The sequence below is a fragment of the Pseudophryne corroboree genome, chromosome 1 (genome assembly GCF_028390025.1).
Source record: "Pseudophryne corroboree isolate aPseCor3 chromosome 1, aPseCor3.hap2, whole genome shotgun sequence".
Taxonomy (NCBI): domain Eukaryota; kingdom Metazoa; phylum Chordata; class Amphibia; order Anura; family Myobatrachidae; genus Pseudophryne; species Pseudophryne corroboree.
This window is the reverse complement of record NC_086444.1, coordinates 906,719,974-906,746,588: the sequence shown is the minus strand read 5'-3', so window position 1 is coordinate 906,746,588 and position 26,615 is coordinate 906,719,974. Positions and strand designations below refer to the sequence as shown.

At 46.2% G+C, this 26,615-nt stretch overlaps 1 protein-coding gene across 12 annotated transcripts in view; it reads right to left on the bottom strand.

Annotated features, from left to right (window-relative positions):
• Nucleotides 1–26,615, bottom strand: part of BLTP1 (bridge-like lipid transfer protein family member 1) — a 705,550-nt gene that overhangs the window by 323,983 nt on the left and 354,952 nt on the right. For all 12 annotated transcript variants that reach the window (XM_063920260.1, XM_063920265.1, XM_063920266.1 and 9 more), the window contains exons 33-35: nt 21,667–21,794; nt 18,680–18,882; nt 16,205–16,402 (exon numbers count right to left, since the gene is read on the bottom strand). In XM_063920260.1, the coding sequence (XP_063776330.1) occupies nt 16,205–16,402; nt 18,680–18,882; nt 21,667–21,794 (529 nt within the window). The remainder of the gene's footprint in view (nt 1–16,204; nt 16,403–18,679; nt 18,883–21,666; nt 21,795–26,615) is intronic.

Below are 26,615 nucleotides of genomic sequence, written 5' to 3'. Positions count from 1 at the left end.
ACACTGACTAAAAGGCAGGTAGAATACTTAAATGTCATGTAAAGGCACAGCGCTGATAACCAGGCGGCTTTACATAGGAGGATTTGCCCAAGCAGTCCCAGGAACAGTGAGCTGAGGAGTAATGGCGCCGCAGACACTGACAGGGAGTGAGGAAAAGACAGAGATGCAGCTCCAGGGCAGGAACACTTCCTGGAAATGGCGCCCTGGGGCTGGGGGAGGGGCTTCAGGTCTAAGCCTTATCCCCCTTGCTGGCAAAACCACAGGGTACTGTGGGCGATATTAAAATCGGTTTTAAGAGAAAACCTGACCTGCGCCCATGCCCTGGTGATCTAGTAAGATCGCCTGTATCCACCGCCAGCGCGCGCGGCCCGCCTCCCACTGACCGCGCCGGATCGCGATAAAGACCGGGTCCTGCGAGCGGGACCCACTTACCACCTCCCGAAGCGCGGCCACGCGATCCTGGAGAGCCCCAGCCGTGTGTGTCTCACATGAAGAAAACCGGAGCCTCCGCTGTAGGTACTCTGCAACCAGGGCTCGGGAGTGTACAGCGCCGCTGGGGAGAGCTGGAGCTGCAGCAGTGAATGTCACAAGACATTTACCACCGCTGCTGCCCTTGAAGTCTTCACTTTTTACCTAATAAAAAGCTTTTCTCAGGGCTGCTTGGAGCAGCCCCTCTGTTAAGTGCCTGCTTACTGCAGCACCAACTGACAAACTGAGCTCCTGTGCTGGGAGGCGGGGTGATATAGGAGGCGGCGCTATGCATCTTGGGAAGAAGGTCAAAGCTTTGAGCATGTTGGTGCCTCGGATCAAGATCCTACTCTACACCCCATTGTCCAGACTTGTGGAGCCCAGTGTACCCCACAGCAGAAAGAACACACGTGGAGATCAGTGCTGAGCAATCTAGCAGAGACCACTCAGCACGCATCTCACCGCACCGCTCAGCACACAGCGCAATGTATGCTGAGCGAGGGGGGGGGGGGGGGGGGGGGTGGATGCTCACTTCACACAGCGATGAAGTGAGCGATCTACTAGATTGTGCCTGCCAACCTAGTACCGGCGATAGCAAAATGCGGGCCCGCGCATCGCTATGGGGCATACACACAGAGAGATCCATGCTTAATTTCTTTTTAGATGATTGTTTGGGGAATCCCTTGGCGCTCCAAAATGGTCTCTGCTGCCTCCTACTTTTATCCCGGATCTATCCCAATAGATCCAAAATGAAATATGTAGACAGTGAAAAAAGTGGAAAAAGAGGGATGGCGCTGAGAGTGGTTTGATAATACTTATCTGGATGTCGGGATATCCTGATATTGTGGATGGTCTTCCTTCTCCTTCTGTTTTCTTTGGAGGTAATCTTCCAAAGAATTTCGGATGGTATATGTGAATAGAAAAATTGGAATAACTAGGTTATGTTCTAGTTCCAATTTGTTCTATGTAGATTATGCAATATAGAATTTGTTGCCAGATATACCTAGCTTACACAATAATTGGTAAGTCTCAGCACATAATGATTTCTTTAAATGATGATTGGAGCTAGAAGATCTCTCAATCATGCGCACTTTTTTTAGAGTGAGTGCGTACCTCCACCTACACTATAACGATAGCTGGTAAATTTATAAAGGTATCTTTTTTTCTCCTTTCAAATTCGTATCAGGGTTTGATCTTAATTTCAAATGATGTTACAACTACATAGACATCTTCAAAGCGTACCTAACTTACACTCGTTAGGTGCAATATCCTCCTATAAAGGTATCTTTATAAGTGTAGGAAGTCGTACCAGTACTCACGATGTTGGTGTGTGTTACATTCGCATCAAGGTATCTTTGTTCTTCATGAAGATAGAAGCTTATATATATATGGTAAATTTAAAAAAATACATAATTTATTTTCTTTTTATAAAAAAGACAATGATAAGATCCAAAAAGGTTAAAAAATATATATATATTGGCTGCCGGAGGGCACCGCCCGTATTATGGATTTAGGAAGACCAGCCAAATCTGTGCATAGGAACCGGTAACTATGAAACTGAGATGGAGAAAAAAATGGTCGTACCTTTAATCCAAACAGCGGGCGGTGTGGTGTCCAGCAGGCAATAGTCCTCAGCCGACGCGTTTCGAGTATGCTACTCTTTTTCAATGCTTAATTTCTATTGTGTGTAGTGTCGGGCTCAAGGATTCAATCCCTGAACCTTCCATGTGTCATGGGTTCTGTCCTTCTTACAGGTGGGTCCGAATTTAGGCCTCCTCCTTTCCTCGCTGAAGGTACAGGTTTCCACTCTGTCTGTCCATTTCCAGCATCAGATTGCGCAGCTACAGACATTCCTACAGGGAATCCTCCACGTGTAGTCTCCATTCATTCCACTGGTGGCTCCGTGGAACTTGTCTTAGGTGCTTTGGGCCCTACAGTCTTCCCCCTATGAGCCCTTGGACACGGTGGTTCAACTCAGGATTACATGGAAGACTGTCTTCCTCTTCGCCATCGCATCGGCCCATAGAATGTCAGACTTGAGCGCCTTGACCTGATGCTCCTCGGACATAGGGAGGGCCCTCAGTATGTATGTGGACAGGACAAAGGACTTCTGTAATTCAGATACTCTCTTTGTCCCATATAACAAACGGGACTGGCCACTAAGCAGACTTTGGCCAGATGGCTTTGTTTGACTATCCGCCAGGCCTATTCTGCAGCAGACCTACCTGCTCTGCCGTGGGATCATACCACCTGGTCTTTGGGCACTTCTTAGGTAGCTCGATGAGGCGATCTGCAGAGTAGATTTGTAGGACGGCCACGTGGACATCTTCCCTTACTTTCATCAAATTCTATACTTTTGATGCGGGTTTTGGGTGAAGAGATCTCAGCGCAGTTCAGGAGCATCCCAGTTTCCACCAGTATATTTCTGCATACACTGTTTACCATCGTCTGCTGAATCATTGTACAATAATATTTGCAGCCTGAGTTTTTCTGTATACAGCTCACAAGTCTGCTACAAACCACCCTGTAGTGCCTGTCTTTGTCTACAGCCTTCCAGCAATTTACTTTAAGTCTCAGCTGCAGAGAACGCATATCCCTAGTGTGTTTACAATGTTTGGGCTATTCCAGTGTTCCTGACACTACCACATCAAGCACCATTCCTTTATTGTGTTTAAGTTTTAAAGTATTATTCAGCAAGCTTGGGGCTGGGATGTTTAAATGTCCTAGGTTGTCTGCCAGAGAGAAACAAAATAAAAATAAATAAAAATAACCCTTGGAAGGTACCCCTCTGTTTTTTCCAAAAATTTAAAAGAATCAATACTGTTCACCCTTTGGTTCAGAAAGAGTTCTTTCCTGCTGTAGAATAAAACAGTTCACCAAAATACTGTTGGAAACCATTTTGTACAGGGCCCCCCGGCTTGTACTCACCACAGTCGTCACCTTCAGGCATTTGTTAGGGGTGTGCGGCGTGCTGCGATTGCGACAGCTAAGGCACAGTGCCCCGCTGAACAAACACCCTCTCAGGACGGTGGTCCTGCAGCGGTGAAGTGGCTCTGACACCTCACAAGGCCGGAGACTATCCCCCCCTAACTCCAACGGTGCAGGTATGCTGTTGCCCAAACAGCATACCGAAAATAATAAAAGTTTGAAAGAAACTGAAGAAAAAGCTTTGGAGCTGCAGAGATGTGTATCCTCTCCTGAGGGCACTTTTTTTTCTAAACTGCCTGTGGGAGGGGGCATAGAGGGGAGAGGTCAGCATACCCAATTGAAGAAATTTAAAGTGCACCGGCTCCTTTGGACCCCGTCTATACCCCATCGTACTAGATTCCCCAATATCCCTCATCAGGGCCGGATTGGCCATTGAACGTACCGGGAAGTTTACCGGGAGGTCGATGCACCAGCAAGGCTGCCTGTCTGCTGGGCGTTTTTTTTCTTTCCTTAAATAGAATCAGTAATTCCGGCAGCCGAGGAGGGTGGGGGGTGTCAACGGGGCTGGACTACGTTAAATGACAGGCGCCCAGCCACATAATAAAGTGTATGGCCAGACAGATAGTTACTCACGGGACCGGGAGGGCAGTGGGCGGAGCGAAGCCGATAGGGCAGTGTTTTCTTAAATCAGCCGGCTTGGCTGAGAAGCCAGGGGGACCGAGGAGCGGCAGACAGGGGGCTATAAATCTGAGGAAGGAGAACTGTGCTGATTGAAGGGGTACAGCTAGAGGTGATGATCGTGGCTGCAGTCTGCTTCTGCCTGAGATGATTGTGGCGTTCTTTTTCTTTCCTTAAATAGAACCAGTAATTCCGGCAGCCGAGGAGGGAGGGGGGTGTCAACGGGGCTGGACTACGTTAAATGACAGGCGCCCAGCCATATAATAAAGTGTATGGCCAGACAGATAGTCACTCACAGGACCGGGAGGGCAGTGGGTAGCAGGCAGCTCTGTGCTGGGATGGTCAGTACCAGCGAGCCCCTCTGTCAGCCTTTGATCATTAGATTCAGGTTTTAAATGGGGGTTGTGTAACCCTCTCCACCACTCTAGCACGGGACTAGTGTCCCCTCTCCATACTAGCTCAGCTTCCTCTCCTCAGACAGTACACTGTTCAACATGTTGCCCCGCCCCCAGGTCTCCTACAGCTCCTCCCTTCTCCCCTCTGCTTCCTGGGGCTGGCCGCTGGGCTAAACAGAAGGAGGCACTCAGAAGTTCCCCAGCTGTGCCTCTGCTCCTACCCTTGCCAATGCCATATGGGCCTTGATAAAGCCTAATATTTATCTTACTTAAAACCCTCTAAAAGGTGAAAGAACACAGTACGCTATTGGCGTATGGTATACCGTAAGGGTACGCACGTTGCGTAACAATCGCTTAGCCGTAGTCGAGACGCTCTAGCGTCACGTTCGCTTACGGCCAAGAGATCACAGGCAGGCACGCTATAGGCTGCCTACTAACGTAATGATATGCTACGAGCGTAGCGGACGCTTGGGACCATGAGGAGATCACAAGCGGCGCTGATGCTCACAATGTTAAACCTTTATAACTATACCATAAACAATGTACTTATACTGTAAACCCTTGTGTAGTGATAAGGTGAAAATGCAACACAGTGTAAGCTGGTTTACACTAAAGCTGTTTGAGCGATAGAGACGCTCCTATTACCCACTGCAATATAATGAACACACACAATACCGGTCTAAGGGTCTAACGCCTTTTAAGGAAATGAATGAACGTTCAAAAGAATAATACAATACAAGTCATACACTACCAATATAACATAGACTACCTAACCAGATAACTACACATGAAATACAATAGCAGTACAATAACACTTAAGAGAAAGAGAGAGAAAGAGGAGAAGAGAGAGAGAGAGATATATGGCTCACAATAACAAGAAAGACAATATGATTGCGGAGAAAACTTACGCTCAAGGGAAACAATCGCATGCGCCTCTGGATATCCAGCTCCCGATTATCAGCAATGAGAACCGTTGAAGAGAATAGAGAGCTGGATCAGGTCGGCTTGTCCTTTTATACCCTACACATAATACAGTACAATGGTCCTATATTCTTATTGTTCATTGGACACAGGAATTCCTCTTCGCATTATAACAAAAGGTCATAGGTTGATTCATACAGGTGGGCTGTGACTATTTCCAACTGCTCAGGTGGGTGGGAAACTAGGTTTCCCGCCGCATGGATAATAAAGTGCAAATATAGTAAATGTCCATAAACTTCTTATGTCCATAACTATTCGCACGAGCGAGTAATCCGCTTCAAACCAACACCGGAATATTGCTAATTAAATACTCTTCCGATGGATACTAAACACCACTGTATAACCCTTGTCTGACCCTTCGTATCAAACAAAGAGGGATCTCTTTGTCCATGAACATGCTACATTAACTAAACTTTCAGATTCTATCAAAGGGACCATAATCTACGAAATACATTATATGGTAAAAATATGTAACGATCGAGTCGCACGCTAGGAGCACATAAACTGTACCGTAAATGCGCATACCGTGCGCCTGCGGGTGCACGCAACAGCGAGTATGCGCACGCACGGGAGAGCGTACGCATGCGCAGCGGGGACACATATGAGGTGCAAATATGGCAGTGTGCATCATGATATTTTTCTGACTTTGACAGCCTCTAACCCCCCTCCCCACTGTGTCTCTGCTATCCCTCCATGTGTGCCTTTGCCCATCCCCCTTCTATGCCTCAGCCCCCTTTCTCATGTGTCCCCTTTGCCATCCATACTTTTGTCACATGATATGTGCCTCTGACATTTCCCCCTCTGCCCACTTTGCCATCTGTACCCCTGCCACCATCTGCAAAGGGACACTCTGCCCCCCATGTCTGGTTGCACAAACCAACAGAATCAACATTGTGTACTGTGCCACATAATTCATCTACAGGATGGCAGGTAAGCACAATTTTTCTTTGTTAATAATTTTATATCTCTAATTTAAGGGTCTGTGAGTGTACACACACATACACGTATTTATCTATATATATATATATATATATATATATATATATACATATATATACACATATACATACATACACACACGCACATATATAAAAGTACATCTGACGTGCACAGCTTGAGCTTCAGCTCCGACTGCACTTTAGGTGTGGCGTGCAGGTGTGCACCCCAGCATCGGGAATGAAGAGGCCAAGGAACTGGGGGGGAATAAGTATAATGGGATGGGAGGGAACTGGGACAGAAGGAGGGGAGCGCTGAGGTCGGTTTATTTACTACTAATAATTATATTTATACACACACACACACACACACACACACACACACACACAAGGTCATGGGTTCAATTCCCACCATGGCCCTGTGTGGAGTTTGTATATTCTCCCCGTGCTTGCGTGGGTTTCCTCCGGGTACTCCGGTTTTCTCCCACAAACCAAAAATATACTGGTAGATTAATTGGTTCAGACTAAAATTGACCCTAGTATGAATGTGTGCGTGTACATGTGATAGGGAATATAGGGTCAGATGTATTAAGCCTGGAGAAGTGATAAAGCAGTGATAAGTGGAAGGTGATAACACACCAGCCAATCAGCTCTTATATGTAAATTTACATATTGGAGCTGATTGGCTGGTGCATTATAACCTTCCACTTATCACTGCTTTATCACTTCGCTAGGTTTACTACATCAGCCCCATAGATTGTAAGCTCCACTGGGGCAGGAACTGATGCGCATGGCCAAAATATTATTTGTAAAGCGCTGTGGAATATGTGTACGCTATATAAATAACTGGTAACTCTCTTACAGACACTCTTGTCATTATGGTTTCGATTCAATTCTGCGCAGATTGAATGGTGCCGGGATGGTGCTCCCGGAGCTATTCAATGCAGTGCACTGTTATCCCTATCTACTTGATTTCTTCTTGCGCCCCTATCCCCGGTAATGAGTACACTCCCAGCGATATTCAATACGACGCCCATATGAGGCCACTTCATGAAATTATTCCAGGGCCACTTTTAGTTCCCAATCCGTCCCTGTCCCTTATGGATGCTAGAGAAATGAGAGAATACAGACTAATGACCCTATTAAGTATTTTGCATGCTGGGGGCCACCCATCGCAGGGCAAAGCATGCTACCAGCCGCCCACCAACTGTGGCCACGTTCTAACTGCGATCAGTTGGTGGCAGAAACTAGGGAAGCCTCCTGCTGCGACAGCAGGAGTCCCACCACCATTTTTTCGATCGGCGCAAAAATGCAGCCGCCATGCCCCCGTTTTCACCGCAGTGGTCAGCGAACACCCCCCACCTGCCCCTCGAACACCTCTGCCTGTCAATCAGGCAGAGGCGTTCGCAGTTAATGTTACCCAATCGCATTAACTGCACGCGCACGACGGGACCTGCGAGTGCACAATGCCACCACTACTGAGGTTATTGCGGTCACATCAATTTGCGATGCGACCTGAATAGCTCCCTAAATCCAGTGTGCTATAGCAACCTAGACATGAAGAAACTATCTGGAGGGGATAGTTTCAAATATAGATAAGGGTGTAAAGTATATTTTTTGCTGTGCCACACAAAACAACCCGAAATTTAGGAAGTCTTATACCAAACGTCAGTTAATTTGCGAGACCTATAAATTTTAATGCTGACGATTTATCAGCAAATCCCTTGGAGTTTTTTTTATTTATTATTTATTAATTTATTTTTAATCTCAACATAATTTTTCTGGTGTTGAAAGCAGCCACATTACTTTTCAGTGCATTTGTTAAGGAAGGTCTTTCAAAACTGAATTTAAAGATAACTTGTACTGATTAGCATACCGTTTCAGAGTAAGAGCTAAGTTTTAGCTCCTATGGGTTGAGCAATTAATTTGCTATGGCAAAATGAAACCTTCCCATGAATAGAATAGAGACTGGTGATTTTAGATGTGAGCTCTGTAGGCCATTTTAAGGGTGTCATGTTCTGCTACTGCAGACAGTTGGCTGATTTCTATGTTTCCTAAGATTGCTTTTGCAAACTGCAGTGCCAAAACCTATAGTTTCTGTGAATAGGAATCCACAAGATGTTCTTCCGTTTAATTGATCTATTTCTTCTAATAAGCCCTACACACAGATTTCACTGCACGATATGAATGAGTTCTTGTTCATTAATTCAGTGTGTAGGGAAGAATGATGAATGATGCGCGGCCTCGCGTTCTGCCGCCGAGTGTGTAGGGCCCTTAACTCAATTTTGCTAACTTCGACTTTTTTTTTTTTTAACATAGGATTTTCAACAGACAGACTTTCTTTATTTACCAAATAATTGAAAGTGGTTGAATCAAGAAATTGTTTGGAGAAATTCTATAAATACCTAGGTGGATTTACTAATACCCCTTTCACACCGCACAAATAACCCGGTATCGACCCGGCATATTGCCAGGTCGACACGGGTCGGCGTGCGGTGTGAAAGGGGCATAGCCGAAATCGCAGGTCGCCTGACCTGGCAATTCAATCCGGGAATAAAGCAGTGTTATACCCGGGTTGAATACTGGGTCAGTAGCTGCGTAAACGGGCTCCCAGGTCGATGCGTCCTGGGACCCGTTTACTACAACAGGGAGAAGCGGCGCGGAGATGATCTCCACCCCCGCCCCCCTGCCGCTATGGCAACCCGCCATATTGCCGGGTCGGGGAAGCCTGCAGCAGCTGCCAATGCCGGATCCCATCCGGGAAGGACCCGTTTCCAATTCCCGGGTGGGATCCGGCATTGGCAGTGTGAAAGGGGTATTATACTGTATGCTTAGGAATACATTCATTTCTCCTTAACAATTACTGCTGTACTCCCGTGCTAGAGTGGTGGAGAGGAGTACACAACCCCCATTTAAAACCTGAATCTAATGATCAAAGGCTGACAGAGGGGCTCGCAGGTACTGACCATCCCAGCACCGAGCTGCCTGCTACTCACAATCATTTCAGGCAGAAGCAGACTGCAGCCACGATCATCACCTCTAGCTGTACCCCTTCAATCAGCACAGTTCTCCTTCCTCAGATTTATAGCCCCCTGTCTGCCGCTCCTCTGTCTCCCTGGCTCCCCAGCCAAGCCGGCTGATTTAAGAAAACACTGCCCTATCGGCTTCGCTCCGCCCACTGCCCTCCCGGTCCTGTGAGTGACTATCTGTCTGGCCATACACTTTATTATATGGCTGGGCGCCTGTCATTTAACGTAGTCCAGCCCCGTTGACACCCCCCTCCCTCCTCGGCTGCCGGAATTACTGGTTCTATTTAAGGAAAGAAAAAGAACGCCAAGCAGACAGGCAGCCTCGCTGGTGCATCGACCTCCCGGTAAACTTCCCGGTACGTTCAATGGCCAATCCGGCCCTGATGAGGGATATTGGGGAATCTAGTACGATGGGGTATAGACGGGGTCCAAAGGATCCAGTGCACTTTCAATTTCTTCAACTGGGTGTGCTGGTTCCTCCCCTCTATGCCTCCTCCTACAGGTCAGTTATAGGTAAAACAGTGTCTGAAGGAGAATGACATATTGTACTTGAGAGAAGGAGCATAACAAAAAGTCTGGTGAGATTTACACACCAGCACACCAACATATAACCTAGCTAGCAACGCCTGGCAACATTAACAGCAACAGCTGAATAGGAACACATAACAGAGAACCTGCAGAAAGTCACCGCACAGAGGCGGGCACCCAATATCCCTTATGGGCTACGAGAAAAGGATTTACCGCTAGGTATTAAAATCTTATTTTCTCTAGAATCCATAAGGGATATTGGGGACACATTAGTACGATGGGGATGTCCCAAAGCTTTGGGAACGGGCGGACACATCTGCAGCACCACCTGCCCAAACTGGGTATCCTCTTTGGTCAGGGTATCAAACTTGTAGAACTTCACAAGGGTGTTCTTCCCCGACCAGGTAGCAGCTCGGCATAGTTGTAGGGCCGAGACTGCACAGGTAGCCGCCCAGGAAGAGCCCACCAATCTGGTAGAGTGAGCCTTCAGAGACTGTGGAACAGGTAAGGCTGCCAACGCATAGGCCTGTTGGATAGTAAGCCTAATCCAACGAGCAATGGACTGCTTTGAAGCAGGGCAAACCCTTTTTATGAGCATCATACAGCACGAACAAGGAATCCGTCTTTCTGATCCGAGCCATCCTCTTGACATAGATTTTCAAGGCACGCACAGCATCCAATGCCTCCGGAAGAGCAGAAGTGCCAGAACTGGACAGAATCACAATAGGTTGATTCAAGTGAAACGCGGAGACCACCTTCGGCAGGAACTGCTGTCTAGTCCTGAGCTCCGCTCTGTTCTCATAAAAGACCAAGCACGGTCTTTTGCACGACAAGGTCCCCAATTCTGTGACACGTCTAGCAGAAGCCAGGGCCAGTAACATCACCGTTTTCCACGTGAGGTATTTATCTTCTACCGTCATCAAGAGGTTGAAACCAGGAGGACTGTAGAAAGAGTAACACTACATCCAAATCCCAAAGTGCCGTAGGCGGCACGAATGGAGGTTGTATGTGAAGCACCCCTTGCAAGAAGGTCTGAACTTCCAGGAAGAGAGCCAACTTCTTCTGGAAAAAGATGGAAAGAGCTGAAATCTGTACCTTAATGAATCCCAGATGTAAGCCTTTATCCACTCCTGCCTGCAAGAAACGTAGGAACCTTCCCCAAGTGGAATTCTGCAGAGGGATATGTGCATTCCTCGCACCAAGAGACATATCTCCGCCAAATGATAGTGTTTTGACGTCACAGGTTTTCTGGCTTGCACCATAGTGGCAATGACCTTTTGAGCTAGGATGTTCCGCTCAACTCCCATGCCGTCAAACGAAGCCGCCATAAGTCCGGGTAGACCAGGCATGTCCAAACTGCGGCCCTCCAGCTGTTGAGAAACTACACATCCCAGCATGCCCTGACACAGCTTTTGCATTCTCTGACAGCAAAACTGTGTCAGGGCATGCTGTGATATGTAGTTTCACAACAGCTGGAGGGCCGCATTTTGGACATGCCTGGGGTAGACGAACGGTCTTTGTTGAAGAAGATCCCTTCTTAGAGGTAGAGACATGTCCAGAAGAGCAGCATACCATGCTCTTCGGGGCCAATCCGGGGCAATCAAGATTGCTGTCACTCTTTGATGCCTGATCCGCTGGAGCACCCTTGGGATCAGCGGAATTGGAGGAAACAGGTAGACCAGCTGGTAAGGCCATGGCGATGTCAGCCATCCACTGCGCTCGCCTGAGGGTCCCTGGTACGTGAGCAATAGCAGCAAAGCTTCTTGTTGAGGTGATCTGTTGAAACACCTGAGGGTGTAGTCCCCACTCTCCTGGGTGGAGGTCATGGGGACTCAGGAAGTCTGCTTCCCAGTTGTCGACTCCCGGAATGAAAATCACGGACAGTGCTCTTGCATTTCTTTCTGACCAGAGAAGTATTCTTGACACTTCTCGCATGCAGGCCCTGCTTTTTGTCCCCCCTTGTCGATTGATGTACGCCAGCGCCGTGGCGTTGTCCGACTGCACCTGGATTGCCTGATCCCGGAGTAGAGGGGAGGCCCGAATCAGAGCATTGTAGATAGCCCGAAGTTCAAGAATGTTGATCGGAAGTAGGGCCGCTGGGGCAGACCACCTGCCCTGGAACTGCACCCCCTTGGTGACAGCCCCCCATCCTCTCAGACTCTCATTCGTCGTGAGGAGGATCCAATCCTGAATCCCAAAGTGTCAACCTTCCAGTAGGTTGGAAGACTGTAACCACCACAGGAGAGAAATCCTGGCCTGGGGCGACAGCCGAATCATCCGGTGCATCCGAAGATGGGAACCGAACCACATGTTCAGGATGTCCAATTGGAAAGGTCTGGCATGAACCCTCCCGAACTGTATCACCTCGTACGAGGCCACCATCTTTCCTAACAATTTTATGCAAAGATGAATGGATACACAAGCAGGTCGGAGAACCATGCAAACCATTTCTTGAAATGATCTCACTTTGTCCTCTGGGAGGAACACTTTCTGTGCTACAGTATCCAGTAGCATCCCAGAAACAGGAGCCACTGAGACGATTCCAGGTGGGACTTCTGCAGATTGCGTATACACCCGTGGCGAGACAGAAGTTGGACAGTGCGATCTATATGGAGCAGTAGAAGCTCCCTGGAACTCGCTTTTATCAGGAGATCGTCCAGGTAGGGAATCATGTTGACCCCCTGGACCCTGAGTTGAAACATCATCTCCGCCATCACCTTCGTAAAAACCCTTGGAGCTGTAGACAGGCCGAAGGGTAAAGCCTGAAACTGGTAGTGATCATTCAGTATGGCGAACCGCAGATAAGCCTGATGAGGAGGCCAAATTGGGATATGGAGTTAAGCGTCATTGATATCAAGGGACACTAGGAATTCCGATGGATCCAGGCCTGCGATCACTGCTCTCAAAGATTCCATCTTGAATTTGAAAACCTTCAGTTAAGGATTCAAGGACTTCAGATTCAGAATGGGTCTTACCGACCAGTCTGGTTTTGGTACCACGAACATACCTTGTTGTTGTAGGGGTACTGGAACAATGACCTGTGACTGAACCAACTTGTTGATAGCCAGTAGCAGCGTACCTCACATATTTTCCAAAGCTGGTAAGGCCTGATTTGAAAAATCGTTGGGGAGGAGCACAGTCGAACTCCAGCTTGTAACCCTGAGAGATAAGGTTCCTTACCCAAGCATCTTGGCAGGAACCGTCCCAGATGTGGCTGTAGTGACGTAACCGAGCTCCCACCACAAGATACCTTCGGGGTGGGTGGGCACCGTCATGCTGAATTCTTTGCTGAAGCCGAACTTGTGCTTTGATTCTGAGATCCGGCAACGGCTGGTTTCTTAGGCTTACCTCTTATGCCTTTAGCTGCGTTGGAGGCCCCCCTGGCCTTAAATCGAAATCTAGGGGACCGAAAGGACTGAGTAGATGGTCCCAGGTAGGTACGTCTAGCAGGCGGAGCTCATGAAGGGAGAAACGTGGATTTTCCAGCAGTAGCTTTGGAGATCCATGCGTCCAATTCACCTCCAAAGAGCCATTCATCTGTGAAGGGAAGAGATTCCACATTACGTTTGGAGTCTGCGTCAGCAATCCACGCGCGCGGACACAGCATAGCAGAAGTCCTAACATTAATATTACTAATCTCTTTAAGGGAGTCACAGAGGACTCTTGCTGTGTCCTAAATGTGTTTTAGAAAAGTTACAATAGTAACTAAGGTCAGATCACCCGAAAGACCTTCCTGAATTTGAGTAGCCCAGGAATGAATTGCATGTGTCATCCAGCAACCTGCAATGTCCGGTCTTTAAGCTACACGTGCAGCAGTGTAGATAGAAAAATTTAGGCCACTCTAAAATCTATCTGCCGGGTCCTTTACCGTAAAGGAGCCCGGAACTGGAAGTACCACCTTTTTAGAAAGGCGAGAGACTGAGACATCCACTGCTGGAGATTCTTCCCAGAATTTTCTGCCTTCAGGGGCAAAGGGGAATGTATGCAGAAACCGTTTGGACACCTGATATTTTTTATCTGGATTTTTCCAGGCTATTTTAAATAAGTCATCCAATTCCTTGGAATCAGGAAATGTTTGTCTTGTGGGAGGAAAAAGGACTGCTGAGTATTAGCATCCTCCAGGGGGAGCTTTAACACATCCCGAATAGCCAATATGAAGGGTTCAACACCCTGGGTAGGGGTGGAATCCCCACTTATACAGGATGATGGGGATGATGTGGACCCCATATCATCATCAGTATCTGATAGGAGTGCAGGTAGAGCACGTTTTTGTGCCCCTGTAGCAGCCAGGGGAGAATGTTTAGCAGTTAAGACTTGCCACTGCTTGTTGCAGTTCCGGAGTCTTATTGGCATTTGCAGTGAGTTGAGATGACATATCAGACATCCTAGTTTTGATAGCCCCCAACCAGGAGGGCTCTTGACTCTCCCCCACATTTTATCAGCATTCTGTGATGACTGACTACACTGATCACATGATATTAAGCCAGATGAACTAGGAGAGAATCTAGCATTACACACACTGCATAACTTCTGTTTTACCATATTGAATAAGAAAAGCAGGTATGATACACATATAACACAGCCTCAAATACAACACAAGCCTATCCTATTGCATGTGAGAGGAGACACAGGAGAGAGGACACACTATAGCGGCTCTACCCCTCTACACCCGGTACCAGTAATCCTGAGACTGTTATGGAGGAGCTGTTGAGGCGGCTGCTGCTGCTATGCAGAGGAAGATGCCAAAATGCAGCTGAGCCCACTCTCATGTAGCTCCGCCTCCCGCCATGGCACCGGAGCTACTGTTTTATATTTATATTGGCCACGTCTCCCTATGTTTGTAGCCTCACTTAAATGCTTGGTACAATTCATTTTAGCCAGTCTCACGCAGGGGCAACAGCGGGTCCCCCCCCAGGAGGGACCCGTACACCTCACCCACGCTTCAGCCGTACAGTGAACCGGGGGACCCCCCTAGTGGAGTCCCCGGTGTGTACTCACCACCTATGATTACCTTCAGGCGGCGTTAGGGGTGTGCGGCATGCTGTGGCTGCGACAGCCAAGGCGCCATGGCCTGCTGAATAAACAGCCCCTCAGGACGGTGGTCCTGCAGCGGGAAAGCGTCTCTGCACCTCAAGAGGCCGGTGACCATCCTTCCCTAACTCCCACGGTGCAGGTATGCTATTGCCCAAACAGCATACCGAAAGAAATAAAACTTTAAAAGAAATTGAAGAAAAACTCTGTAGCGTGCAGAGTGTGCATCCTCTCCTGAGGGCACTTTTTTCTAAACTAACCTGTAGGAGGAGGCATAGAGGGGAGGAGCCAGCACACCCAGTTGAAGAAATGTAAAGTGCACTGGCTCCTTTGGACCCGTCTACACCCGATCGTACTGATTCTGTCCCCAATATCCCTTACGGATGCTAGAGAAATGGGGCTTTATTGAATAGGTCGAAACCCCTTTCCGACCTAAAACAGTCGGAAACTGCTCTCTTTCTGACGAGTTTCCGACTTCAATTGAATACGCCCCATACTGGTATCTGCGAAGCTATATAGACTGTAAATGGCAGTCTGACGTAAATGATTAAATATTGTCTGTAAAGTGAAATGCAATACATTGCCACCATACAAATGACAGTTTATACAATTGTTTATAATGGTCTGATTACAATATCTTGCCAGCAGCACTCCAACCCAACACTGCCCATAAGAAACTGGATTGTATGCACAAACCAATAGTGCCATAATGACTGACTATGGTGTCTTCCTTACTGCTTCCTCATAACAGGGCTTCCATGACTGCAGGCACATACTAACGCTGGGTACACACTTAATTTGTGGGCAAGGCCGATAACACGATATATCATCCGTGCCATACACACAGAGCGATATATCGATATACTGAACGATCATTCATTGCTGCTGCATTCCGCTGCATCTGGTCGTTGCCAGGATCATCCCATCGGGGGTGAAGCATGCCCGATGGGACAACCCGGTAAACGACTAACGGGAGTGCGCAGTAGTGGGTACACACCTGACTACAGTATGTGCCCGATATGTCTGTCCGATTAGCCAGATCAGACGACATACAGTATCACCTAGTGTGTACCCAGCTTAAAAGCTGATATTCAGTTAGAAGCCAACTAGCAATAATAACCAGCCACAGTTTGAATATGTCTCATAAACAGATGAAATTATACAGAAAATAAAGATACATGGGGTCTTATAAGATGAACTATGCCACATAATTCATTGGAAAAAAAATTACCTTTAACAACAAGATTTTCTATTCCACATTCAAACATTATCCATCCCCACTTTTCTTGGCTTGGACCAATGCGTGTTACATCAGTTGCTGGAGGCTGCTCAGTTTCATCCACAAACGTAAAATCATCTAATTCTTCAAGGGTGAAGAGAACCTTTGATTTCTCAAAGGGAATAGTCGTGATTGCACAAGTTCCCATGTCTGATAACAAGGAGAAAACATAATTACAAGGTCACACATTCCTTATCTGCAAGGTAGCAGGCAATAACACATTTATATTTGCAGTGCACAGGAAAACTCTGCAGTCACCCACACTGCAAAAGAGATACAGTAAATTGGCATTTAGAACTTGGATAATTTAGTTTCAAATATATGCTATATACCCTGCCCAATGTTGTATAGCAAGTTCAGAAAACCGAACAACAGAAATCCAGGAAATGCTCAATTCCATATGTTCCTAGTAGATTAGCACTATAGCAAGAGCATCCTAGGTTTTGTAACCACAAATATTTCTGCATTCTTATACCACAGCGGCCAGCTAAAAATAGATGCATGACTTGGATGACTCTTAAAAGGGAAGTTATCATGGTGTGAAATGCAAATAGATTTATTTCTGCAGAATTATATAAATTAGCTATATTTTAACTGGTATACTGTGGTATCATTCTGTGGTTACACACACATCACCATCATCTATCTGGTGTAATACATTAATTAATATAAAACAAATGGGTGCTACTATGGGTATTTCTACTAAGACAGCTATATCAAAAGAAATAGCCCATCTAAGCCCTAGGCCTATAAAATAAATGAATGGCTACAACACATAAAATGCATAAAACATTTAATGACTAACAAACATATGAAAAAGCTCAGTTAAACAATCCATTATGAGAATTAATGAATTGTTAATATTCAGAGATAGCAAGTAAATGATAGTAAAGATTCCTCATTCTCCAATTAGCCTGTTGGCATAATAGGGCATTGAATGTATGAATCAGTAGCCATATTTGGACTTCGTATATATAAACAACTCCTTTGGTCATATGGACATACCTTTGATAAAAATGCCACTTCAGTTGCAAAACACGTCAGATGACCTATCTTCTCAGCAGCAACTTCATCCCGAAACCTCCACAATACCTGCAATTGATTTGCCATCCTGTTCCGGGACCATTTGCACAGCACCTATTATCTTGCAAGGAGTTAACCAGCAAGTGATATTGTTCCCTTCAGAGACAGAGCATTAGCTGGTTCTGCTCCCGTCAGGCTATGGGCTGGGAGTCACAATCTCTGAATGTTATTCCCTGCATGACATGCTGAGCGTCACATCCAGCACCAAGCGCATTGGTGAGTGCTAGCCGCGTTTGAGACTGATCAATGAGGCTTTTTTATTCTCTATATGCATAACAGCATATGATATTTATATGTGATTGTCATTTTTAGTTTTGTATATGTGCTTATTATTGTAAGCTATTGGTATTAAACTTTTTTTAATATTATACTTACAGTGTCTATAATTTATTGGTAGCACTCCCAGTTATATTTTTTTTACATTTCTAATTGTGTGGAGGTATAGCACTCCTCCATTTGGTTGAGCAGCATCTAATACATCACCATTTGGCACCCTTATTATTTTATACTGTTTTTAATTGGATTCACCGTCTTATTTAGAACTTTCAGCATATCTACCATGTCCAAAGGGGAAACCCATCTACTGTGTGTTGGAATTCATTGCTAATTTGGACTCCATCAACATCTCCATGGAACTGGTAAAAACGCTACCTTAAAATATGGACATTTTTTGCTCATTTAATTCTGGTACCCTATAATGCCATACCAACAGGCTGATTGGAGGATGAGGAACCTTTACTGACATTTACTGGCAATCACTGCTTACCCATTTATAGTCAAAGGCCAAAGGCCTTCTTCAATTGAGCTATTTAGCTATTTTTTAAGTTTCTTACCCATTACATTTTTCATGCCTTTTATCCACTTTAGTTATTATTATTATTATTATTATTACTATCACCTGTCTGGCAACAGCATACTACAATGAAAATCCTAAAGAGGATGCTTTTTCCAGCCTTTAGGTGGCTAGGTAAGAAATCATGTTTCTGGTATATGCCCCATCTCTTTTAATGTGAGTAGCATTACACAAGCACAAAAGCAATTGTCGCTGTCCTGATCTGTAAAAGCACCACACAATCCACTTCTAAGTAGTACAAATGGCCTCTATTACTCCTCTCAGAAAAGAAAACCAGGCCACATTCAATTATTTTACTGTATCTTCAAGTTTCTAGACTCCATTTACAAAGAACAGATATCATGGTAATTATGATTCCATTGTACAAAATGTAAAATTATAATTAGAGGAAGTTTGCATTTATAGATCACTGTATCATTATGCTACATATACCACAAAATGCAGATATCCACAATGCACTTGTGCTGGACAATCAATTACAGAAATCTCACCTGAAGTATCTAAACCTCTGAGCTGACCGTGTACCCGATGCACGTTTAACTTTGCAGCAATTTCTTTCCCTTTCTCAGCCCCAGCATTTGACCTTAATGATCCTGAAGACTGTGGCTGCATCTTGGTGGCGTTGGCATATTTCTCAAAATTTACTGATGGTCGGCCAGTGTCGGGGTTGTTTGGTGTCTCTTCAACCACCCCCCTTCAAGAAAAAAAGGAATGGACTTTGAGAACACATGGGAACTATAGGCCACATATTTAACCTGTTACAGATATGTCCTCGTACATCTAGCCTCGGGTGGTCTTCAGTATGCCGACTGACGGGATCCCGGCGCACAGTATACCGGCGCCGGGATCCCGACAGCCGGCATACCGACACTTATTCTCCCTCGTGGGGGTCCACGACCCCCCTGGAGGGAGAATAAAATAGTGTGGCGCGCGTAGTGCGCCACCGTGCCTGTAGCGTGGCGAGCGCAGCGAGCCCGCAAGGGGCTCATTTGCGCTCGCCACACTGTCGGTAAGCCGGCGGTCGGGCTCCCGGCGCCGGTATGCTAGTCGCCGGGAGCCCGACCGCCGGCATATCGTAGTGAACCCCTAGCCTCAATACGTAATGCAACAGGAGATGCCTATTACAAGTGAGCTAAAAGATCCCATGCAACTCCGCTAGCATCAGGCATCTTTCTTGCTAAAAGTGCATATTAGATGCAACGTGATGTGGCTAGAATGCACCAGGAGACTGTGCTGATTAATGTTATGTGAGACACTTGTATACATGAGTGCAAGTGAGTATATATATGAAGCACAACACAACTTGGTATGGAATAAAGCCACACCCCCTGCATCAAAGCAATTTGTATGTAGATTCGATAATTCACACACAGATATACAGGTATCGCATATCCAATTAATCAGCTCAGTCTCCTGGTGCGTCCTAGTCACATTGCATTGCACCTAAAATGCGTTTTTGGCAAAAAAGATGCCTGGCTCTAGCAGAGTCTCGCGGGACCTGGCGTCCCAAGTTTGGCATGACTAAGGCAAAGATGCAGGAAGACACACCTGTAACCACAAACAATCCGTGAAACACACAAGAACACAATTGTAGATAAATAATTCACACTTTCCAGTGTGGGCAAACAAGTGAACTTAAATTTATAGAAAATGTACAGTTTATTATATACTGGAGATCATCTATAAGTCTGCTACTATATAAATGGCGTGGATACTGCAATTTCTATGCTCTCTGGTTTGAGCTAAATCTACTACATCAAAATATAGAAAAAGTAAGGAACAACAGATAATAGCATAATTTCTTTTTTTCAAAAAGGTTTACTGAAAGGTCAGTGAACACAAAACTTGACAACATAGACAATTCAAGAAACAGTTCTGAGAGAAACTAAACTAAAAATGTCACCAGAATCAACAATTTTACAAAATTTGGGGGAGGAAAGGGATGGTGCGGCCAACCATATGGAGAGGGGAAGAAGAAAGAAGGAGGGAGAAATGGGGTGGGGTAGAGGGATTGAGTGTTAAGACAGAGTACAGAGCCAGGAGAGTTGAGAACGGGAAATCAAATTATGTAGGTGGATTGTTGATTATGCTTGTCACTCCATTCAGTGGAAGTACCAAATTCTATTTATGATCGCTTGAAGTAAGGGGGAGGGGTTGTGTCAGTGTTTTTCCAGTCGGCTGCAAAGAAGCTGATGGATATCCCGGGGAAAGAAGAAAGAACTTGAGGTCCCAGGGGACAGTGAGCTGGAAAGTAGTGGATATTAAATAGACAATGGGGCTAATTCAGACCTGATCGGTGATGTGCGTTTTCGCACAGCAACGATCAGGCCTAAACTGCGCATGTGCCGCAGTGCGCCGGCGCATTCCAGACAGCCGACGGCTGTTTTAGTCCTGCGATAGCCTCTTTCTGATTGACAGGCTGAGGCGGTCCATGGCGGGAGGGCGTGGGCCAGCAGCGTTTAGCCACCGTTTAGTGGGCGCGGTCCGGGAAACGCAGTGCCCAGACCGTTGGGGGGGGGGGGCCTGACGTCACACGCAGCCGCTGTGACGAGTAGCTCCATGTCAGCGCACGAGAGCAGCGCTGGCTGGGAGCTACTCTTCCAGTACAAAAGCATTGCCACTGTGCAATGCTTTTGTACCTGTGCGGGGGTAGGGGGGAGAAGTAGGGCCCGACATGAGGGGTGGACTAGCCCTGTGCAAATTTAGCACATCTACGATCAGGTCTGAACCACCCCCAATGTCTCACCAAAAATGTAGAAGTTTAGGACTGCTTCACCAAATATGGAGGAAAGGGGTTCCAGATTAACAACCTCTCCAGCATCTAAGTGTATTTTTGTAAATTTTCTCTGTGGATGAGTCCATTTAAACATCTACTGTAACTGCACTTGTTTTCCAGAAAGTGAACAAGTCAGCAGACATACCAGGATGGAAGTCAGGATTATGGTATATAGGAACAATAGTGGGAAAAGGAAAAAGGGAGACAGTATTTTTGGTTAGCACAATCCTAGATTGTCAAAATATGAGACACTGTTGGGTGACAAGGGGGTTGGGCGCTGTGGCCTAGGGAGCCAGAGGAGGGTTAAAACAGAGTGAGCTGCATGGCCACACATTACAGTCTGATATATGGAAAACCTAGTATGCCACCCTGCGAGGACTACCAAAGTACTCTGTCTCACACGGCGTCATGCAACTGCCTAAGTGAAATGAGATGTGTGGTGTTGTAGAAATTTTAAGATGTGGACAGACATGACTCAGGAGAGCTTTGAAAAGGTAGAGGAGTCATGTTCATTTTTACTGAACTGACATGGACGATCCAAGATATAAAATTAATTGAAAAGTCATCAAGGTTTGTTTTAATAATAGCATGAGTTTATTGATGCAAATAACCTGTCCTACACATCAGCTTGTCAGCCTTATTTGTTCAAGATTCTGGCAACAGTATAATCGGTTACTTGGCAGGTAAATTATAATATGTTACCTGTTCATACGGACTTGTGTGGCAATTCTATCAAAGCATAGGGCAATTAAAGATACGTGAGTGACACTTTTACTTGCAGCTGCGTTGGAAGACTCCTCAATTGACGCTTGTAACAAGCATAGATTCACCTGAAATAAGACAGGACTATTATTTTAACAAAGAGAGTACCGGCAACAGTATACATAAAAAAACATCAGTAAAGAGTACAAGTATATAGAACCTTCCTAAAAGCAGTTCAGAATAATATGATGTATTTTACACTACTGTTTAAATCTGTGTCTCAATTTATAAGCGTTTACACTTTCATGCTTCGGTTTTATTATTTAGCATTAATGTCTCATCTGCAGACAATGCATGTGTGATGAAGGATAATGCACAGAATAAATGTGGTATTGAACTGTACTCTACATATGTTGTTGCCTCATCAACTGCACCCAATAGTAAACCAGTGCCACTATTATGCAAATCTAAGAGATTGCCTAGGGTGCCAATAGTTTGGAGGGGCCTAAAACACTGAATGAGTGACATAATGTGATTGAACCAAAGCGGAGCCAAAGCCATGCTTCTGAATCTGAGGAGCTAAGTGTGCCAACTGCCAATATACGGAGGAGCAGGAGTGCTACATCCAAGAGGACATGCTGCTTGTGACGGAGTCTTTATATGAAGCCCAACAAAACTTGGAATGGAAACAAATGGTGGCCGATGCATTGTAGCACTTCATATACAGATTTAGAGATTCATACAAGTATAACATATCAAGTTAATCAGCACGGTCTCCTCGTGTGTCCTAGCCACACAGTACCTGGCGTACAAAGAGGGGCTGTTTAGTGTGACTGCAGCAAAAATGTATGAGGACACAGCTATACTGAGGGATATCAGCATTAAATATAAAAGCAGTAAGTACACGCTTAAAAACATTTTTAGTGTCAAAATTCTTTATTGTTTAATAATGCTATTTCCACTATGCAGGCTGTAAGAAAAAATTGGTTTTGTGTCGGACACTTTCATGCAGAGTTTCCAAAACTCTGCCACTACAGTCCATGTTTTAAGGATATCCATGCTTGAGTTCAGATTGTTAAACCAAATTGACTGGGTTACTAATTATGTCACCTTTGCTCAAGCATGGATATCCTTAAAAGCTAAACTATAGTGGCAGAGCTTGGGAAACTCTGCTTTAATGTCTAATCATACTCTTGGTACATGGGGGCAGATGTATTAAGCCTGGAGAAGTGATAAAGCAGTGATAAGTGGAAGGTGATAACGCACCAGCCAATCATTATGGGTTTGAAAAATGGCAGTTAGGAGCTGATTGGCTGGTGCGTTATCACCTTCCACTTATCACTGCTTTATTAGTTCTCCAGGCTTAATACATCTGACCGCTAGATACAAATCACAACTACAGTACATTATATACTGCCCCTGATTGAGTTGTTCGGATCTGTTGCCACTAGGACATGACATCCACAGCTTAAACAACTGTATTGTGGGATAAATAAGACTGCAAAGGGCTCTGACTAGAGAAAAGTGGGATGAGTCAGACAAAAAGAATGGCAACCTACTGAACTTTGGATTTTTATTCCACACTATATTACGTTACTTCTATTGAAAGCAGGGTTTACCAACTCCAGTCCTCAAAAACCCCTAACACTGCATATTTAACAGAACTCCTCAACATCACAGGTGAAATAATTACCACTTCTATGGATCTTCAAATATGTGCCAGGCAGTAACAAATACACATGTGCATCCATTAGGAGATCTGGAAAACATGCACTGCTAGGGGTACCCGGTGACTTGAGTGGGGAAACACTAATACTCCTTTAACACCGCACAAATAACTCGTTATTGACCCGGCATATTGCCGGGTCGACGCAGGTCACTGTGCAGTGTGAAAGGGGTCAGTGTCGAATTCCAGGGTCGCCAGACCCGGCAATTCAACCCGGGAATAAATAAGGGTGTGAACTGGATGCCGGGTCGATATGACCCGGGACCCCTTTCACAGCATAGGGAGAGGCGGCAGATTATCTCATCTCTCCGCACCGCCTCCGCACCTGCCCCCGATGAGGGCTGCACGCCTGTCTGCGATGACACCCCAATGTGAAAAGGTTCAATGTCGGGTTGAACCCGGGAAGGACCCAGTTTCAATTCCCGGGTGCGACCCGGCATTGCGATGTGAAAATAAGATTTTACTTACCGATAAATCTATTTCTCGTAGTCCGTAGTGGATGCTGGGGACTCCGTAAGGACCATGGGAATAGACGGGCTCCGCAGGAGACATGGGCACTTTAGGAAAGAATTTAGGTTCTGGTGTGCACTGGCTCCTCCCTCTATGCCCCTCCTCCAGACCTCAGTTAGAGAAACTGTGCCCAGAAGAGCTGACAGTACAAGGAAAGGATTTTGGTAATCCAGGGCAAGATTCATACCAGCCACACCGTATAACAAGTGAAAACAACCAGTTAACAGTATAATAAACAACAGAGCATCAGGTCAACCCTGATGCAACCATAACATAACCCTTATTGAAGCAATAACTATATACAAGTATTGCAGAAGAATTCGGCAATTGGGACGGGCGCCCAGCATCCACTACGGATTACGAGAAATAGATTTACCGGTAAGTAAAATCTTATTTTCTCTAACGTCCTAGTGGCTGCTGGGGACTCCGTAAGGACCATGGGGATTATACCAAAGCTCCCAAACGGGCGGGAGAGTGCGGATGACTCTGCAGTACCGATTGAGCAAACACAAGGTCCTCCTCAGCCAGGGTATCAAACTTGTAGAACTTTGCAAAAGTGTTTGAACCTGACCAAGTAGCTGCTTGGCAAAGCTGTAATGCAGAGACCCCTCGGGCAGCCGCCCAAGAAGAGCCCACCTTCCTAGTGGAATGGGCCATAACTGATTTTGGCAGCGGCAATCCAGCCGCAGAATGAGCCTGCTGAATCGTGTTAGAGATCCAGCGAGCAATAGTTTGCTTTGAAGCAGGAAAACCAAGTTTGTTGGAAGCATACAGGATAAACAAAGACTCTGTTTTCCTGACCCTAGCCGTTCTGGCTACATAAACCTTCAAAGCCCTGACCACATCAAGTAACTCGGAATCCTCCAAGTCAGTAGTAGCCACAGGCACCACAATAGGTTGGTTTATATGAAAGGATGAAACCACTTTCGGCAGAAATTGTGGACGGGTCCGCAATTCTGCTCTATCCGCATGGAAAACCAGATAGGGGATTTTATGTGACAAAGCCGCCAACTCTGACACACGCCTAGCCGAAGCCAAGGCTAATAGCATGACTACCTTCCACGTGAGATATTTCAACTCCACCGTTTTGAGTGGTTCAAACCAGTGGGATTTAAGGAAACTCAACACCACGTTAAGATCCCAAGGTGCCACTGGAGGCACAAAAGGGGGCAGAATATGCAGCACTCCCTTTACAAACGTCTGAACTTCAAGTAGAGAAGCCAACTCTTTTTGAAAGAAAATGGATAGGGCCAAAATCTGGACCTTAATGGAACCCAATTTTAGGCCCAAATTCACTCCGGACTGTAGGAAGTGAAGGAAACGGCCCAGCTAGAATTCCTCCGTAGGAGCATTCCTGGCCTCACACCAAGCAACATATTTTCGCCATATACGGTGATAATGTTGAGCTGTCACGTCCTTCCTAGCATTTATCAGCGTAGGAATGACTTCATCCGGAATGCCTTTCTCTGCTAGGATCCGGCGTTCAACCGCCATGCCGTCAAAAGCAGCCGCGGTAAGTCTTGGAACAGACAGGGCCCCTGTTGCAACAAGTCCGGTCTTAGAGGAAGAGGCCACGGGTCCTCTGTGAGCATTTCTTGCAGATCTGGATACCAAGTCCTTCTTGGCCAATCTGGAACAATGAGTATTGTTCTCACGCCTCTTTTTCTTATTATCCTCAGCACCTTGGGTATGAGAGGAAGAGGAGGAAATACATAGACCGACTGGAACACCCACGGTGTCACCAGGGCGTCTACAGCTATCGCCTGAGGGTCTCTTGACCTGGCGCAATACCTCTGTAGCTTTTTGTTGAGGCGGGATGCCATCATGTCCACCTGTGGTAGTTCCCACCGACTTGTAATCTGTGCGAAGACTTCCTGACGAAGTCCCCACTCTCCCGAGTGGAGGTCGTGTCTGCTGAGGAAGTCTGCTTCCCAGTTGTCCACTCCCGGGATGAACACTGCTGACAGTGCGCTTATGTGATTCTCCGCCAAGCGAAGAATTCTGGTGGCTTCCGCCATCGCCACTCCGCTCCTTGTGCCGCCTTGGCGGTTTACATGAGCCACTGCGGTGATGTTGTCTGACTGAATCAGAACCAGTTGGTCGCGAAGCAGGGTCTCCACTTGACGTAGGGCGTTGTATATGGCCCTTACTTCCAGGATGTTGATGTGAAGGCAAGTCTCTTGACTTGACCACAGACCTTGGAAATTTCTTCCCTGTGTGACTGCACCCCAACCTCGGAGGCTTGCGTCCGTGGTCACCAGGACCCAGTCCTGAATGCCGAATCTGCGGCCCTCGAGAAGGTGAGCGCTCTGCAGCCACCACAGGAGTGATACCCTGGCCCTGGGGGATATAGGGTGATTAACCGATGCATCTGAAGATGTGATCCGGACCACTTGTCCAGTAAGTCCCATTGAAAAGTCCTCGCATGGAACCTGCCGAAGGGAATGGCCTCATATGATGCCACCATCTTTCCCAGGACACGAGTGCAGTGATGCACTGATACCTGTTTTGGTTTTAGTAGGTTCTTGACCAGTGTCATGAGTTCCTGAGCTTTCTCCATCGGGAGATAAACCCTTTTCTGGTCTGTGTCCAGAATCATGCCCAGGAAAGGCAGACGAGTCGTAGGAACCAACTGCGACTTTGGAATATTTAGAATCCAGCCGTGTTGCCTTAACACTTTCAGAGAAAGTGCTACGCTGATCAGCAACTGCTC